Source organism: Camelus dromedarius, chromosome 31 (genome assembly GCF_036321535.1).
Source record: "Camelus dromedarius isolate mCamDro1 chromosome 31, mCamDro1.pat, whole genome shotgun sequence".
Classification (NCBI taxonomy): Eukaryota; Metazoa; Chordata; class Mammalia; order Artiodactyla; family Camelidae; genus Camelus; species Camelus dromedarius.
This window is the reverse complement of record NC_087466.1, coordinates 24,366,185-24,382,197: the sequence shown is the minus strand read 5'-3', so window position 1 is coordinate 24,382,197 and position 16,013 is coordinate 24,366,185. Positions and strand designations below refer to the sequence as shown.

Below are 16,013 nucleotides of genomic sequence, written 5' to 3'. Positions count from 1 at the left end.
AGGAAGGAGGAAGAAAGAAAAGAATGATTTGAAAACCAGTATGTGAACAGTGGTTATCTCTGGGGACAAGACTATAGGTAATTTATAATTCGTGTTTGTGTGCACTTTTCTAAATTTTCCAAATGTTCTGTAGTGAACATGTATTACTTCTGGAATTGAAAAAAGGCCTTTCTTAAAATAAAAGAAATTGATACAGGGTTCCGTGTCCGGTAATGGCTAAGTACTTCCTGTTGGGCCAAACACACTGTAGATAAACACAAACTCTAGATGAAATATAAAAAGATATGAAAGGGTAGGCAGCTACAAGATGGAACACTTCACCCTTGCAAGAAGGGAATGGAGCTAGGGGAGAGTGCTGATTTTACAGCATTCGGCAAGAGCAGGCCCCAGGCTGCACTGCGTGGACCAGCTCAGATCCAGAGACGTGCAGGGCCTCACTGGCTTGAAGGCCACTTTGAAGACGGAGGGCAGGAGATCAGAGCAGAGCCACAGGAGGCAGCTGGAGGTGGGGGAGGCCCAGAGTCCTCTCCTCGGTGTCTGGCTGCCTCCTAAACCACACCTGCACAAAGACTCCAAGCCCCAGCCAAAACAACCGCACGGACGTCTCCAGCACCGCGATCGGGAGACAGGGTTTACAGTTCCAATTCAATCACATTAACTACATGTGAAAGCAAAACGATCGCACTCTTCAGAAGAACAGAACAGAACCCAGAGTTTCTACGATGTATCACTCATGACATCCAAAATCTAATTCAAACTTACTCCAGAACACAGAGAGACGAGAAAACAGGAGCCACACTCAGAACACAGTCAATGGACCCCAACCCCAAGACGGCCCACATGCTGTAACTGGCAGCAGGGACTTCACCGTGGCTTTAGTGAGTGTGCCCAAGGACACAAGAGGAAGTATGCTGTTATGAAGGACGAAGGAGACCTTGTCAGGAAAAAAAGAAACTGTTAAAAAAGAGAGCCAAATGGAGATTCGACAACTGAAAAATAAAGTATCTAAAATAAAAGAGTTCACTGGCTAGGCTGAGCAGCAGAGTGGGGACGCAGAGGTCAGCAAACTGAAAGCAGATTCCTGAGAGAAGGACAAGAGGAGAGAAGGATGTCCAGGCGCACCGCAGACCTCGGGCATCGGGGGGCCTAGTGCCGCTGAAGGACGGACGGCAGACGGAGAGAACTGAGCAGAGCGCAGAGGGAGACTCACGCTCCCACACAATGTCACTTCCTGAAGACTCCAAAGTTACCCAGAGGGAACGAAGTCTTCTCAACCAGGGGATGTTAGAAGACTGGACATCCTTACGAAAAAACTGATACACTGGACTTCATTCAAAGAAAAAATACATCATCAAAGACACTGACAGGGAAGGCTTCTCTTTCCCTAACTCCTGACTGCCACTGACTCTTGGTTTTCAGAATGGTTTTCAGTTTTATCTTACAGTCTTCATGAGTATTTTAATAGGAAAGACACTGCTGTTTATAAAATACAAATTTGGTTTTAATTAACAATCATATACTGGAACTCTTTAAAAAATAAGAAAGAAAAATTCTCATAGAAAAAAAGATACTCCTTGATGGGAACAGAATTCTGGATGCCCATCTGAAGAAAGACAACAGCGAAACAGACTTTTCCAGAGCAGACAGTACAACTTAGAGGGAGTCTAGAAACTACGCCAAGGGGAAAACAACAGTCGAAGGAACCGGGGATGTAGCTCACAGAAAAGAAAATCTGGAATGCCTGCTACCAGAAAGAGCAGCCTCCGGAGGGAGGAACTAAGGCCAACAGCTGCAGCTGGTGGTCACCAAGGAGTACATTTCTGTCCAGTTTAAAGAAACAAGTGTAAACTAAGTGGAACCTGTGGTGATGCCCAGTCACCGAAAGAGAAGGGCATGGTCAACGAGGTGATGACCATCCTGAGTCCCTTCAAAGGACCCACCTGTAATGGACAAGGCTTTGGGCTCGGTGACCAGAGGTCTCTCAGTTCAAGGTTCTGAAAGAAACCCCCCCGAGGTTAATCTGGGGGGAGGGTGAGCGAGAGAGAATCTCTCACGCCTTCTTTCCACACGCATGTCAGTTAAACAAGTAAGCTTCCACTTCACACCTACGAAGCTTTAACTGGACACGTAAAAATACGAACACGTAAGTAAGAATAAAAAATCAATAGTTGCGGCAGGGTTAAAGACCTGTAAGTATTCATTTCTTGTAACATTATAACCGCTGAAAAATAACCTCCGATTGGGATCTTTTAAGGTCTAAGTAACTGCAGTAAAAACTACTTTGTACATAATAACTGCACTCTAGAACAGCACCTCAAAACTTCATGGAAGCAGAAACTAATACACACACCGACAACTCTGGATTTACTTCCAGAGTTTAATCACCAGCAGAGCAGTTTGTTGTAAAAATCCAGTAACTGGTTGCAAGTAACAATATTCATCCTGGTAATGTCTTGAACTCTGTTTAGAACGCTTGCCAGTGCTGACAAGGCGGTAACAAACCCGGGACCACTCACAGGCTTCCAGCAGCACCTTCTGCCAACACCAAAGCGACGGTGCATGGCGAGCACCGCACAGACACTAAGACTTCCTTGCGTCACCAATGCTACTCCTGAAAACTTTTTCTAAATAGAATTAAAATGAGAAAAGTGGCTTAAGAAATCACAGTTCCTCAGAATGATATATGAGAAGCCATTAAAGTCAGAATTACTGAAAGTGAATAAAACATAGGGCACTTGTCAAATGAAATGGCCAAAGAAAAGTGTGAATACACTGTGTCAACTGGTATGTATGTAATAAATATTTAAAAGCTTTGTTAGAATGATGGAACTATGGATGACTGTTCACTTTCTCTAACAGAAAAGCCACTGAAAGATACTGTCTACTTAGAACGGTTCTTTTTATTAATAAATATGTGAGTGCATGTGAGTGTGTATTATTTTATATACAATTCCTCTGCACTCAGTAATATTACCTCAAAATCTTTTGGAAGCAGACTATATATATATAATGCAAAGAATTCTGAATTTATTTCTGGAGTTTCACTAGTCAATATAGATTAGCCAGTATGAAAATTCTACAGCTGGTTGTAAATGATAAAACTCGTACTGAGATTTTTTCCCCCCCAAAGGAAGCAAAGGATATATTTTTCATTTCAGAATGTCTTCTGACAGACTCCATTTTCTTGTCTCCTTAGACATCCACTAGTATTTGCCTCAAAGATCTATAATTCAAAACGGACACTCCTTGGTTTTCCTCTTTTGGTCTCTTAAATATTTAATATATTCTATAATGTGATTTTAAAAGCATGAGAAAATTGATCATAGATTTTAAATACTGGGATACAGGTGTTCACTGAACACTGTTGAACTTTTCTCTCTGTTTGCAATTTTTCGTAATAAAATGCTGAGAGGCAGAAAAACCTATATGGTTAACAAACATGTACGTATATGCATGACTTGGACAGTGTGCTGTACCCTAGAAACTGACACAATATAACTGACGGTACTTCAATTAAAAAAAGGAAGAAAGAAAAGAAAAATGATTACAGTGTAAAAAGTAATAAAGATCACCCACGTACTCATCACGAGGCTTAAGAATCAACTGCTACTCGTGCCGTGAAGACCCCGGCACCGTGCAGGCAGCCCCTCCCCACAGCCCCGGTGACCTGGACGGCGCGGGGACACTTCCCCAGGGTCGGCAGCTACGGGCTCAGCTCGCCCAGCACTGTGTCTGGCTCTGCTTCCCCTGGAACTGGACCTGAAGCAGTGCCGCCTGCGCCTCCCACAACCCCTGCCCCCCACACGGTGTCGCTGAGACCCACCACGCCCAGGCGTGCAGTGACCCACTCCCGTGCTCCCACTGCTGACTGCTCTCGTTCACACTCCTCTGCGCGAATGTGCACCACTCACTGACCTGTCTGCTGCTGGTGGACATGCTGGTTCTTCTCAGACTGGGGCCACTTACAAACAGTGCTGCTGGGAACAGCACTAGACATGTTTTCTGGGGCACAAACAGAGTATCTTTAGAGCATGCTGGCTGGGCAAAGGGCCCACCCATGCTCACTTTTTCCCCGATCACCTGAAATGTTTCCAAATGTTTCCACAATACACTGCCATCAAAAGTGGATGAGAACCCTGCAGACCTAAATCAACAATTTGATTTCTGGCCATCTGGTAAGCACAACGGTAAATCAGAAGGTTTAATTCGTGTCACTGTGGAAACCACCTAAGTTTACAGGTACTTGGTGCCTTTCACGGTCCCACTGTTCTTAGGCAAGTATCAGTGTGGTCTATAAGCATACTGATGTATCACATTCCTCTAGCATTAACAGAAAAGACGTGCCACGGACAACTCTTCTGACAATTTCCAACTGAAGAAATCTTATCTTCAGTTGTATCAAATTCATCTCAAGAAGCACCTGAACATCAGGTTCAAATTACTATTCCCCACCGAAAGGAACCAGGCTCCCTGGAGAAATGGCTGATCTCGGGCTTGATCAAGGAATATGCAAGATAAACCTTAAACATCTCGTAGAAGAAAGTAAGCAAGTGCTCAGAGAGTGGCAGGGATGTGTCAAGAGTATACTAGAGCCAGCTCGGAAGAGCTCCGACTGCTCAAATCACAGACAAGTTGAACACCGAAAAAAGCAGTAAGAGCAGAATAAACATATCAAAACATGGGGGGTGGGCAGTGGGTGGCCTGCAGGGACACAGGAGATGATGGAAATGGACGTCTGACAGGTGTACAAGTTAAGTGCTGCTTGTTAAACTTGATAAACTGTAACACTAAAGACCTGTGTAGTCCCTGCATATAAATTGTATCTTCATATGACGTAATTCACCATTCTTCCGGACCAAACAAGAAAAATTGCATGATTAAGTGAACAGATGCAGAAATAGCATTTGAGAAAATTCAACTTCCTTTCATGATAAACACTAGGAATAAAGGAATTTCCTTAACTTGATAAAGGATACCTACAAAATCTACAGCTAGCATCAGACTTCAAGGTAAAAGACTAACCGCCTTCCCCCTAAGACCAGGAAAAAGGTAAGAATGTCTGTTCTCACCACTCCTATCCAGCATCACCGTGGAATTCCACGCCAGTGCAGTAAGACAGGAAAAAGAAATAAAAGGCATAGACAGGAAAAGAAAATATAAACTTTGCTTCTTTGCAGACATGGTCTCCAAGGAGAAAATCCTGTAGAATATACAGAACAGCTCCTGACTCTAGAAAAGGAACTTAGCAAGGTTGCATAGTCAATTGTATTCCTATAAACTGGGAATGAACAACCAGGAAAACTTTTAAAAATTTAAGTACCATCTGTAGCACCACAGAAAAATTAGAATACTTGGGTGTAAGTCTAACAAAATATGTATAGAATTGGCATGCTGAAAACTACAAAATACTGATGAAAGAAATCAAAGAAGATAAATATAAATGGAGAGCTGTAACATATTCCTGGGCTAGAAGACTCAATGTTATCAAGATATTACTTCTCCCCAAACAGGTCAATAGATTCAGTGCAATCCCAACCAAAATCCTAGCAGAGCGTTCTGTAGATATCAAAAGGAACCAGAATGACCAAAACAATTCTGAAAAAGAATAAAGTTGAAGAATTCATGCTAACTGATTTCAGGACTTACTACAAAGCTACAGTAGTAAAGACAGTGTGTCATAAGCAAAAACAAAGACACATCGGTCAATGGAAGAGAAGAGAGCCCACAAATGGACCCATACAGGTAGAATCAACTGACTTTTGTCAAAGATGCAAAGTCAATTCAGAACAGTCTTTTTAAGAAATGGTGCTCAACTAGCTGGCTATCAACATGTAAAGATATGAACCTTTACTTACACTTATATGTTATATAAAACTTTACTCAAAGTGGATCACAGACCTAAATGTAAAACCTAAAACTATACAACTTCTAGACGAAAACAGAGGACGTTTTTGTGACCTTGGGTTGAGCAAAGAATTCTTACATATATGTCAAAAGCACAATCCATGAAAGAAAAAAATGGTAAAATAGACTGCATCAAAATTCAGAACTTTTGCTCTGTAAAAAAAAAAAAACAGTATAAAAGAAGAAAAAGATAAACCGCAGGAGAGAAAAATATTTGCAAATTTATATCTGATAAAAAAAACTTCAATCCAAATTATATAAAGAATTCTCAAACGCAACAATAAAGCAAATGACGCAGTGAAAAAAACTGGTGAAAGAAATGAAGAGATACTTCACCAAAGAGGATATACAAATGGCAAATGAACACATGGAAACTTGTTCAACATCGTTAGTCTTTAGAGATACACAAACTAAAACTACATACATATTAGAATAACTACAAAAGGAAACGGACAAAAACAAGTAGTGGGGAGAATGCAGAAAAACAGAACTCTTACTGCTGGTGGGAATTCAAAATGGTGCAGCCACTGTGAAAAAGTCTGGCAGTTTCTTACAAAACTGAACATAAACTTATTAACATACCCAGCAATCTTCCTCTTACATATGCTAAAAACTGGAAAACAACCCAAGGTCCTTCAAAGGGAAACTGGACAGATGGGGGGACACTCATACAAAGGAATAGCACTCAGCAAAAAAAGAAACAAACCACAGGTAAACTCAGCAACGCAGCTACATCTTGAGTTCACCGCGTGCATTGAAAAGGCAGCATGCTGTGATTCCTCTCACATTTTACCTGGGAGCGGCAAAGTCATAGAGATGGGGAACCAAGACGGAGGGAGGGAGTCTGACCATAAAGTGTAGCAGGAGGGGCATTTTGGGGGATGATGGACTCCTGTTTCTTGACTGTGGTGGTGGTGTTTACACAACTCTGTGAGTTTGTCAAAGCTCACAAAACTACAGACAAAAAAATGAGTGAATTTTATTGAATTAAATAATTTAAACAAATAAATACTGTTAATGACATCTATAACCCACCGATTAAAGTAAGAATCCATATATGAATGTAAGAATGGGGAAAAAAGCTCATCATGATAGTGGATGCCAACTAATGAACGTAAGAATAGCGGAGTCAGAAAATCTACTCTGCAGTCTTTAACGTGAGGACTAATTCTGGCCAGACTTGTGGACAGAAGGCAGAGTTAGTGGCCCGCATCAAAGGACCGTCTACAAAGTAACTGGCCTGTACTCCTCAAAGACGTGAAGGTCATCAAAGAGTGAGGAGCCAGCCCCGATTAAAGAAGACCAGAGGGGCATGACAACTCAGCACAGTGGGTGGCCCCAGCCCGGGGAGAAGCAACCACAAAGGGCACCACCAGAACAGCAGACAAGACCTGCACGAGCCGAGCCGCGGCTCAGTCACGGGACAGCTGCCGGGAGACTCCGGGGACTGACCCTCACACTGAGGGTAGGCCGGGTAACAGCCACCCCTGACACCACGTGCGCAAGCGCTCGGGGGCAGTGCGGCTCACACAGCCCCCGGGGGATGTGCATATGTGTGCATAAGAGAGAGAGAGGGAGGGAGGAAGAGAGAGAATGAAAGCAATGCAAACGGGGCAGAAAGGCAGCAACCGGAGGCTCTGAACAGAGGGCGCAGGCGGCGCTCTTCGAGCCTACTCCGACTTCCACGCACAACTGAAATTACACCGAAGTTTAAAATAAAACCTTGAACATTCACAAGATGAAGCTGCTTTCAGAACCCAGCACAACCTATTCCAAAATGACTAAAGGTACTCTGACCTGTACTTTTAGGTTCCTGGCATTTATTAATGTCACGCTCAGTGATTTAATTTTCAAAAAATTTTTTAAAATTAAAGTTTGCATTCAATTAACATCCACTTAGAAGCCTGAAGTCCTGATATTTCAGGTATGTTTCACCTCAGTGCTTCTTCCAGCTACAGAGAACACTAAGTTAGCATGTTTAATCTTTTTGTTGTTGTTGTTCTGTTTTGCACTGTTCTCAAAAATACAGATAGAAGACACAAGAAAGAACCAACATTTAAAACACAGCACACAAGGAATCCGGAGCGTACATTCAACAGGACTGTAAGTATCAGGTGACATGCATGCCGAAGCTACTACTGCGTTACAGGTCAACACACACAAAAAATAACACGTTAAGATCTGCGTTGTCATTTACTCATGCAGTTTAGTTTTATAATTTTATATGCAGGAAGAGTTTTTTACTTTTTCAAAATAAGGAATGGGCTCTGGGAAAAAATGCTGAAGAGCAAATAGTGAATCGAAGGTTAAAATATTGGATGAAGGAAAAGTTTCGGATGAGACTACATTTTAGAACCATCGAAAAGTACCTGAAATGGTTGCTGCTGGGATGAAAAAGCAGCAGAAACATTTGGAGGAAGCTGGGTTGCTATAGCAACAGGAGTACCAGTCTGCCCATCCTTTCCTGTCACAACCTTTACCTGAGAGGAAATATTTTGAGAAAAAAAGGCAACATAATTTTTAAGACTGCTCAAAATTCTGTTAGAATTTTATTGCTGACAGCTCACTGATGTTTGGTGTTTTAAAATGGAATGTTTTTGCATCAAATCCTGTGAAAGGACACTGAATTGCTATAATATGATGGATTTATAACGTAACAACCTAACTCAACTGCAAATCCTGCAGAAACTCCAATTTAAGTCACAAGTGCAATATCCTTAGATTCTGCAACCTAAAATTTTAAAAATGGGAATGGGAGACAGTCTTCAAGTGGCAAAACCCTAACAACCTGATAGGCAGTTTGTACGACAGACCCTGGCCTACTTCATGTAGGTCAGAATGGCAACGACAGATACGGGGACTGAGCCTAAAGACAACATTGGTGCACAAACAGAGAGAGACCTGAATTTCACTATTTCACAGCAACAGAGGTGAAATCCTCAAAGTAATCATATAAACCTTTTAGAAAATAAAAATGGTTCATCCTGGAAAGGGTGTTAAAGAAAACACCACATGGCAAAGCCACACAAAATAAGTATCAATGAGACGAGCAAAGAGACCAGCTTTTGTTCAGCAAAGGCTGATTTCTTTGCAGGAGAAGAGCTGACAAAGATTTACGTTATTTTAGCTATATCGAAAAACAAAATAAGCTCCACCAACATAGTGTACAGTACACAACACAAAGGCACAAGTACAGTGCATCACAGTGCACCTCACTGTCTGCTCAGCGTTGTTTTTAGGAAGTACAAATACAAGGATCTAAGGAGTCACTGAGATACTGAGAAATCTCAAACCGAGGATTTATTAAGCACCCATTCCAGGCACCCAAAAACTTCACTACCTAAAAAAGATTCTACCTTAAATGTCATTCAATAGGTATCTGGGAAGTGACTTTAATATATGATCTCAAAGTCTAAGACTACATCTAAAACCTGAAAAAATTCTCAAATAACTTTTTGTCATAATCATCATAGTTTAATCGTGAAGATACCTTATAAACATATCTAGTGATGTAGAATTGTAACTAGTACACCATAAAAAGCTAGTGTTTCAAACCCCTTCTTTAAAAACCACGGGCACAGTGTTTTTAACGGGTGGACCTACGTAAGTTACGGGAACCAGCAGGCGCTGTCCACGCCTCTGGCCTCTGCAACCCTGCAGGGTCAGCCAATCCCCCACGCCCAGCAGAGCACGGGGGAAAGCTGGGCCTCGCCGGGCCAGTCTCCAAGTCAGGGGAGCACCCCGGTTCCAGGTGCACCAGCCCAACTCACAGCACCATTCTGCATCGACCTCCCAGCAAGAGCAGCTCTCCCCCTCCATGAAGGAAAAAGCAAATCCACGTCAATTTCACTCCTGGATCAAACTCTTATGAAACTGCATGTCAGAGGCACCCCAGGCTCATAGGTCATTTTTAATTCACGGCTGCCTAGACTCACATGCACGTAACATAGCCGGCTGATTATGAAACCGCTATTTCTCACCTCATCATTGATAACCTCAGACTTCTCTTCCTCTTCCTCCTCCTCCTCCTCCTCCTCCTCTTCCTCCAGGTCCAAATCATTCTGCCTAAGGTAAGCTTGTAACGGGGCATAATGCTTCTTCTTAAAAGCTAAGAAATCCATCATGTTCCCTTGAAGGTGTTGCAAGAAGAACAGTTCGATGAGATATTCCTTGAAGGCCTCCTTCAGCGCCTCCATCTCTCGGTAGTGGTAGTCCAGGCACTGCTTCCGCATCTGAGCCAGCTCCTGGGAGGCCGGGGGGATCTCCTCCAGCTTCCTGGGAGCCCTTCTCACCCCAGCACTCCCCGCAGACGGGAGAGGAAGGCTGGAGAGGCCCGGGGGCACCGCAGTCCTGGAAGGGCTGGTTGGGGGCGGTGGGGACGTCATCCCAAACGCTGAGGCCCCCCCGACCCCGACCCCGACCCCAGGGAGCAGAGGTCTGGTCAGCGGCGGCCCCTGCAGCACCTGCTGCTGCTGGATCAGCTGCCCCTGGATGATGCTGCTGATCTGGGGCGGCAAGCTCGCCGTGGTGATGTGGCCGGGGCTGGACAGGGGCTGCAGGCTGGCCCCGCCCGCAGCCGCAGGGCTCTGGGGTCCCAGGTGGTGGACGGTGCCCCCGGGTTGTGCGTGAGGCTGCGAGAGTCTCCGTTCCCTGACAGTGACGGGCGCGCCTGCGTGCTGCAGCGGGACCTGGGCGCCCTGGGCCACCTGTGCCAGGCCCGAGCCCTCCTGGAACACGAAATGGCCGCCGCCGGACGGGCTCAGGCTGATCTGCCTCACCAGCACGCTGGCATCCACGAAGCCCCCAGTGGGGCTGCTGCTGCAGAGGCCCAGGCCGGGGCCGGGGGCACCCGCCCGCACGCCCTGCAGGCCCGGCCCCGGCCCAGGGCTGGGCTGTGTGGGGCTCTGCGTCTGGACCTGCTGGGACAGTGGCGAGGTGACCTGGATGTACGAGGGAGAGCCGTGCTCAAACCGCCTCTGCTGGGCACTGAACTGGAATCCGGGAGACGTGGGGCTGGGCAGCGGCAGAGGGGCCAGCGTGATCTGAGGGCTCCCTCCCACCACTGGCCCGACATTCTGAAGGGCGATGTTCACGTTCTGCCCAGCCACGGGGCTCCGACTCATGAGCTGCTGAACCTGGTACCCGGGGGACTGGGGTGCCGAAGGGCTGGCCGATGGCGCGAAGGGCGTGGCGGGGGACGGCGGCGGGTTCGGGTGGACCTGCTGCTCTTCCCCTTCGCTGCCGCCAAAGGCCCGGGACCTCTGCAGCTGGTGTGGGACACTCTGAGGGCCGCCGCCATGGTGCATGGTCGCCCTCCTTCCTTATCCGACTTAGCGCTCGCCTGGAAGATCAAAGGTAAAGTCGAGTCACCCAGTGGTCGCCACTATTCCGAGAACCCTCGGCAGCACCGCACAGACGCTGAGCAGAAGCTTCTGGCGGAGATGCAAACGCCTGTCTCACTCATCAGGCCCCACCCGCGAGGGCACCAGGGATGCCCTCCCTCAGCACAGAGGGGGCGGAGCGTGCCAGGGCACCGCCTGGCGGGAGCAGGTGGGTGGTCCCAAGCAGCTACCTGGGAAGGTAACTAGCATCACCTGCTTAAGGCCAGCAGGCTGTGAGCTGAGCGCGGGTGCTGTGACTGGCACGTTTCCTCCCAGCAGGTGCTCCTGGCCTCGTGGTCCTCCCCATGAGTGGGGCTGTCTGCCTGTCTCTCCCAGGGGAGGGACGGTGCCCAGGAAGGCGGGTGTGCAGGCATGGGTCATATGCCACTGTCACCCCATCACCAGAACACCCACCCCCGGTAGCCAGCAGTTCTCACACCCATCTGTGCCACACTAACTACAAACACCCAGTGTCAATCAAGTGTGGACGCACGGAGCCTCCATTCCATGTCAGACTCTGCCTCCCAGGAGAGAGCCCAGGCCTGGCTGCGACAGCCTCTCATCTCAGCAATGTCTGCAAGAGCACACAGAGAGGAATGTCAAGAAGAAAAGCTCACAGGGAGAGAGAGGAATGGCCAGGACTCCGGCCTTCCCTCTGGGGACTCCTGGTTAGGGATCTGCAAACTCTGGGGAGGTGGGACCTCAGCTTCACAGGAGCTCAAAGGCCAAAAGCTGCTTGTGCGGAGGACCAGAGAGAGTGTGGGAGAGGGGAAGGGACCCTGAGGGAGATCAGCTTTTCTGGGACAGGAGACAGCAGAGGACGGAGCAGGGAGAGGCCACCCCCGAGGTGAGGCAGGGCATATGCTCACAGTCACACCTGGCGACACGGGGCCGAGCCCACTTGGAGCAGGACAACAGCCACAGCCTGTCTGCTCCCCACTGTGGCTGGGTCAAGCCACAGGAACACCTACTATTTAAAAATCCTCATCTCAACTGACACACCTAGCTCCCCATTTCTTGGTGTTCCTCCCACACCTCCCCCGAACACAAGTAGGAGCGCCCTTTCATCGTCAGGGCACTACTGTTATTTCACTGAGAAAACAGACAAGGGATGAAAACATTATAAACCAAAAGTTACAAAACTGAAAAGTGGAAATACACTAACGTGTGAGTGAGTGCTCCCACAGGCCACGCTCCTGGCTGAAATGCGCATACAGATGAAATAAAAGCTGCAGAAGTCACAGATGCGCAGGTAAAGGCCGGGGAAACAGACACATGGGACCACATTTAAACCAGCAGGAGGAGGCACTTCCTGCTCTGATGGCGGTCTCTGAAGATGCAGCCTGAAGGTCACGCGCAAACTGCAGCGAATGTACTAAACACGTCAGATACCAGATTAGAGAGGTGAATGGGAACCCAGGACTGCAGTGAGGATGGCCTTCGTCACCGAGCCAGGAGCCCACTCCCACCCCAGCCCCCCAGCCCCCCAGCACAGGGCCCAGCATACCGGGTGGGGCTGTGAGCTGAGGGGCACAGCGGGGGCGGGGGAGGCTCAGAAACGTGCTTATTGCTTTCAAAACAAGCTTTTCTTCCTGATGTTTTTAAACAAGCACCATGAGGGAGATAAGTGTGCAACAGGCACAGAGATCCAAGAATAAACACATCAGCACGTGTTTAGGGTTATTTCCTGAGAATACATTCCCAGAATACCAAAGGTGATCAGTAAGAGAGAAGGAAGGCCAAAGAGAAACTCTCTTACGTGTAGTAATTTACAAAAGCCGGGGCGGCGGGGGAATATGCTGTGACAACTGATGGATGTGTTGAGAAAATGCGGAGGGAGATGGAGCAGAGACCCCAAAGGGCTCGGAGCTCAGAGCCTGCCTAACGGCTTGGGCAGCGACGGCGGGGAAACAGACCCCGACGCCTCTGCCCTAGCAATCCTTCTAAGGAAACTCACCTACCAATTTTTTCAATTGTGCATAAAAACACACTACAGGATAATACAGTAAAAATAAAAAGAAGTGTAACCAGAAATATCCAATGCTCAAGTTCTAGGTGGAGACTATGTTATAAAAATGAAAAATTTCTTACCCCAGGATCTCCATTAAAGATGAATAAATAAAAAAATCCGATTACCTCCCCCCACCCCCCAAAAATCAAGTGTACAACTTTAAATCGGTTAGAAATAAAAATGAAAAAACTACCTACTAAAACATATCAAAACGTGAATACTGACCTTCACCTGGCGAGGGGACAGAACGCCTGGGTGAGCCACACGGCGCCGAGCTACCGACACACCCACACCACGAGGACGTCAAGGAGCGCCAGATGCGAGGACCGCAAACTGCAGGCCAGTGACATGTCAAGACGTCCTGGAACAGGCAAAACCGCAGGGACATATCAGACAGGGCCTGATGGTCTGACGGTGGGGGTAGCTGAGAAGGCAGGAGGGGACCTGGGGGCATGGAACTGTTTTTACATTTGATTTGCGGCAACGCCTGGATGTGTTTGTCCAAATTCATAGAGCCGTAAGCTACACCTCAACTTTTTAAAAAGTGGTTCCTGACTTCAGTGAGCTTATAGTCAAGTTAGAAAAACAAACCAATCAGCGATAATGTAAAGAAACTGCTCATCTAAACCTGCATCCCGCACAAAACGCACCGGCTGGAAAGCAAAGCTATCACCAGTGACAACACGACTTTTTAACTGCTGACAGCGATGCCACCAGAAGCAGCTGGAGTGGACTGCTCAACTCAGGGCTCGAGGAGGGCACCACTGTGGGGAGGCCAAGGTCCTCGGGCTGCCAGCAGCAGGGGCCAGCCATCGGACCACTGCGTACAGCGCCCCCCAGTGCCACCGGCGAGGACAGCGCCAACCACAGACGGGACACAGGCTCACGGACAGTGCGGCTCCTGCTTTCTCAGGGCAACACTGATACCACAAAGGGGCACACGGCGCCAGGAAAATGCCACTCTAAAAAACACCTACCTGGGCCCTATCCTCAGTGTAGGGCAGGGGTCCACAGGTCAGAACTCCAAAGAGTGAGGGGTGGAGGGCTCAGGAGCCAGGTCCTGACAGCAGCTGCTCCCAACCCACCCGCTGGGGCTGGAACTGCTCCAGCTGCCAGCCCCTCCTCAGGGAGCTCCCAGTCCAGACAGCAAGGGAGTGGGCATCCTGGTCTGCCCCTTCAACTAGCTGAGCGCTCAGGCATGAGCCTTGCTCCCTCTCCAAACCTACCCCCCTCTCTGCCCCTACGTTTCCCCACAGACCCAACCTCCCGGCCCTCACCCACTAGGGCAGTCCTGCTAGTCAACAGCACCCGGGATGGACGGCGAGTGCGGCAAAGGGAACAAGGAAGAGGATGGAACAATGGCTGCGACACTCAAGAGTGAATTCAGGGCACAGGGACAGACAGAATGTGATGGGAGTGGAGGGAGGATAGAGGCCAAAAATAGTGTCTGGCAGTATGTTCAACTGGGAACTCCAGAAAGCAATTTGGCAGTAGGTACAAGAGTCTTACAGCACATTCACATCTTCTGGCCCAGGGACCCAACTTCCAGATCAGCCTAAGAAAAAGTCAGAGCTGTGTTCAATAGACAAGGATGTGCACTGAAATATTATCTACAGCAAAAAGGCAACATGCCCGACAACAAATAATCGATAAATTTTGATACATCTATGCAAAAAAGTGTCAAAACTGAATATGTGACACTTCGATTTTTTTCCTGCTACCTTTCTATGCTTTCCAAAGTTGTCCTTAACTGGCATTTGTCACAGTCATTAGTGCTGTTCACCAAATATCCCAATTCTCCTGCCGGTCACAACACACGTGTGCATTTCCCTGCCCTGGGCTGGGTGGTTACGTGACGTGATTTGGCAAAGACGGGGCATGCTATTTGCCACACTGACTCTGCAGCTCTGGGAGGACACAAAGCACAGAGATGAGGTCCCAAGGCAGCATGAAGGGTGAGCTAACTGCAGAGACTTGTGGTGGGCACTCCGCCCTCGCGCGGGAAGCCCTGGCATCTGGAGCATACCTGTTAACTGTGAGACTCAGGCTCATCTTGGCTGGTCCAGCACATAAAGAACAATAAACGAAGAGAGACTCATGGATACAGAATACTGGAAGGGAGGGGCGGGAGGCGGGCGAAATGGGTGAAGGAGATTGAAAGGTGCAGACCTCCAGTCACGTGGTCAGTCAGTCACGGGAAGTAATACACAGCATAAGGAACATGGCAACAGTATTGTAATAACTCTGCATGGGGACAGAAAGATACTGGACTTATCACGGCGATCACTTCATAACATGTGCACGGGTCAAGTCACCAGCACACCTGAAACTAACGTAACATTGCACAACTACATTTCAACCAGGAAAAAAAAGAAAACACCATGTAATAGAAGACACTCCACACGCTCCACTCCAGCCCATCACACAAACCCCGGCAATTCTCTGCCTTAAGAAACAAGACTACGCTAACACACCTGTCCCTGCGTCCCCGCCACCTCCGGCAGCGGTTCACCCAGGGGGCCTCTCAGGGTTCTGCGGCATCCACAAATCTGTGCCTCATCAAGATCTGCAGACCAAAGAGAAAAATGCCTCCCACCGACAGATGTTTTTTCCAAGACTAAGGCTTTCTGACCGCTGCTGAGATTTTTTTAAATAAAAAGTCATTTTAAAAGAATTTAAAGAAGAGCAAACGAAAAGAACTTTATACCAATGTCATT

General features: G+C 47.5%; 1 protein-coding gene across 15 annotated transcripts in view; it reads right to left on the bottom strand.

The window, feature by feature from the left end:
- EP400 (E1A binding protein p400) overlaps positions 1-16,013 on the bottom strand; it is a 98,573-nt gene that overhangs the window by 71,794 nt on the left and 10,766 nt on the right. For 7 of the 15 annotated variants that reach the window (XM_064481333.1, XM_064481338.1, XM_064481337.1 and 4 more), the window contains exons 2-4: positions 13,522-13,657; positions 9,885-11,245; positions 8,274-8,384 (exon numbers count right to left, since the gene is read on the bottom strand). In XM_064481333.1, coding sequence (XP_064337403.1) covers positions 8,274-8,384; positions 9,885-11,210 — 1,437 coding nt within the window. In that variant the 5' untranslated portion in view covers positions 11,211-11,245; positions 13,522-13,657. Of the gene's footprint in view, positions 1-8,273; positions 8,385-9,884; positions 11,246-11,498; positions 11,755-13,521; positions 13,658-16,013 lie in introns of those variants that run through there. The other 8 variants (XM_064481340.1, XM_064481346.1, XM_064481347.1 and 5 more) reach the window with 2 other exon arrangements.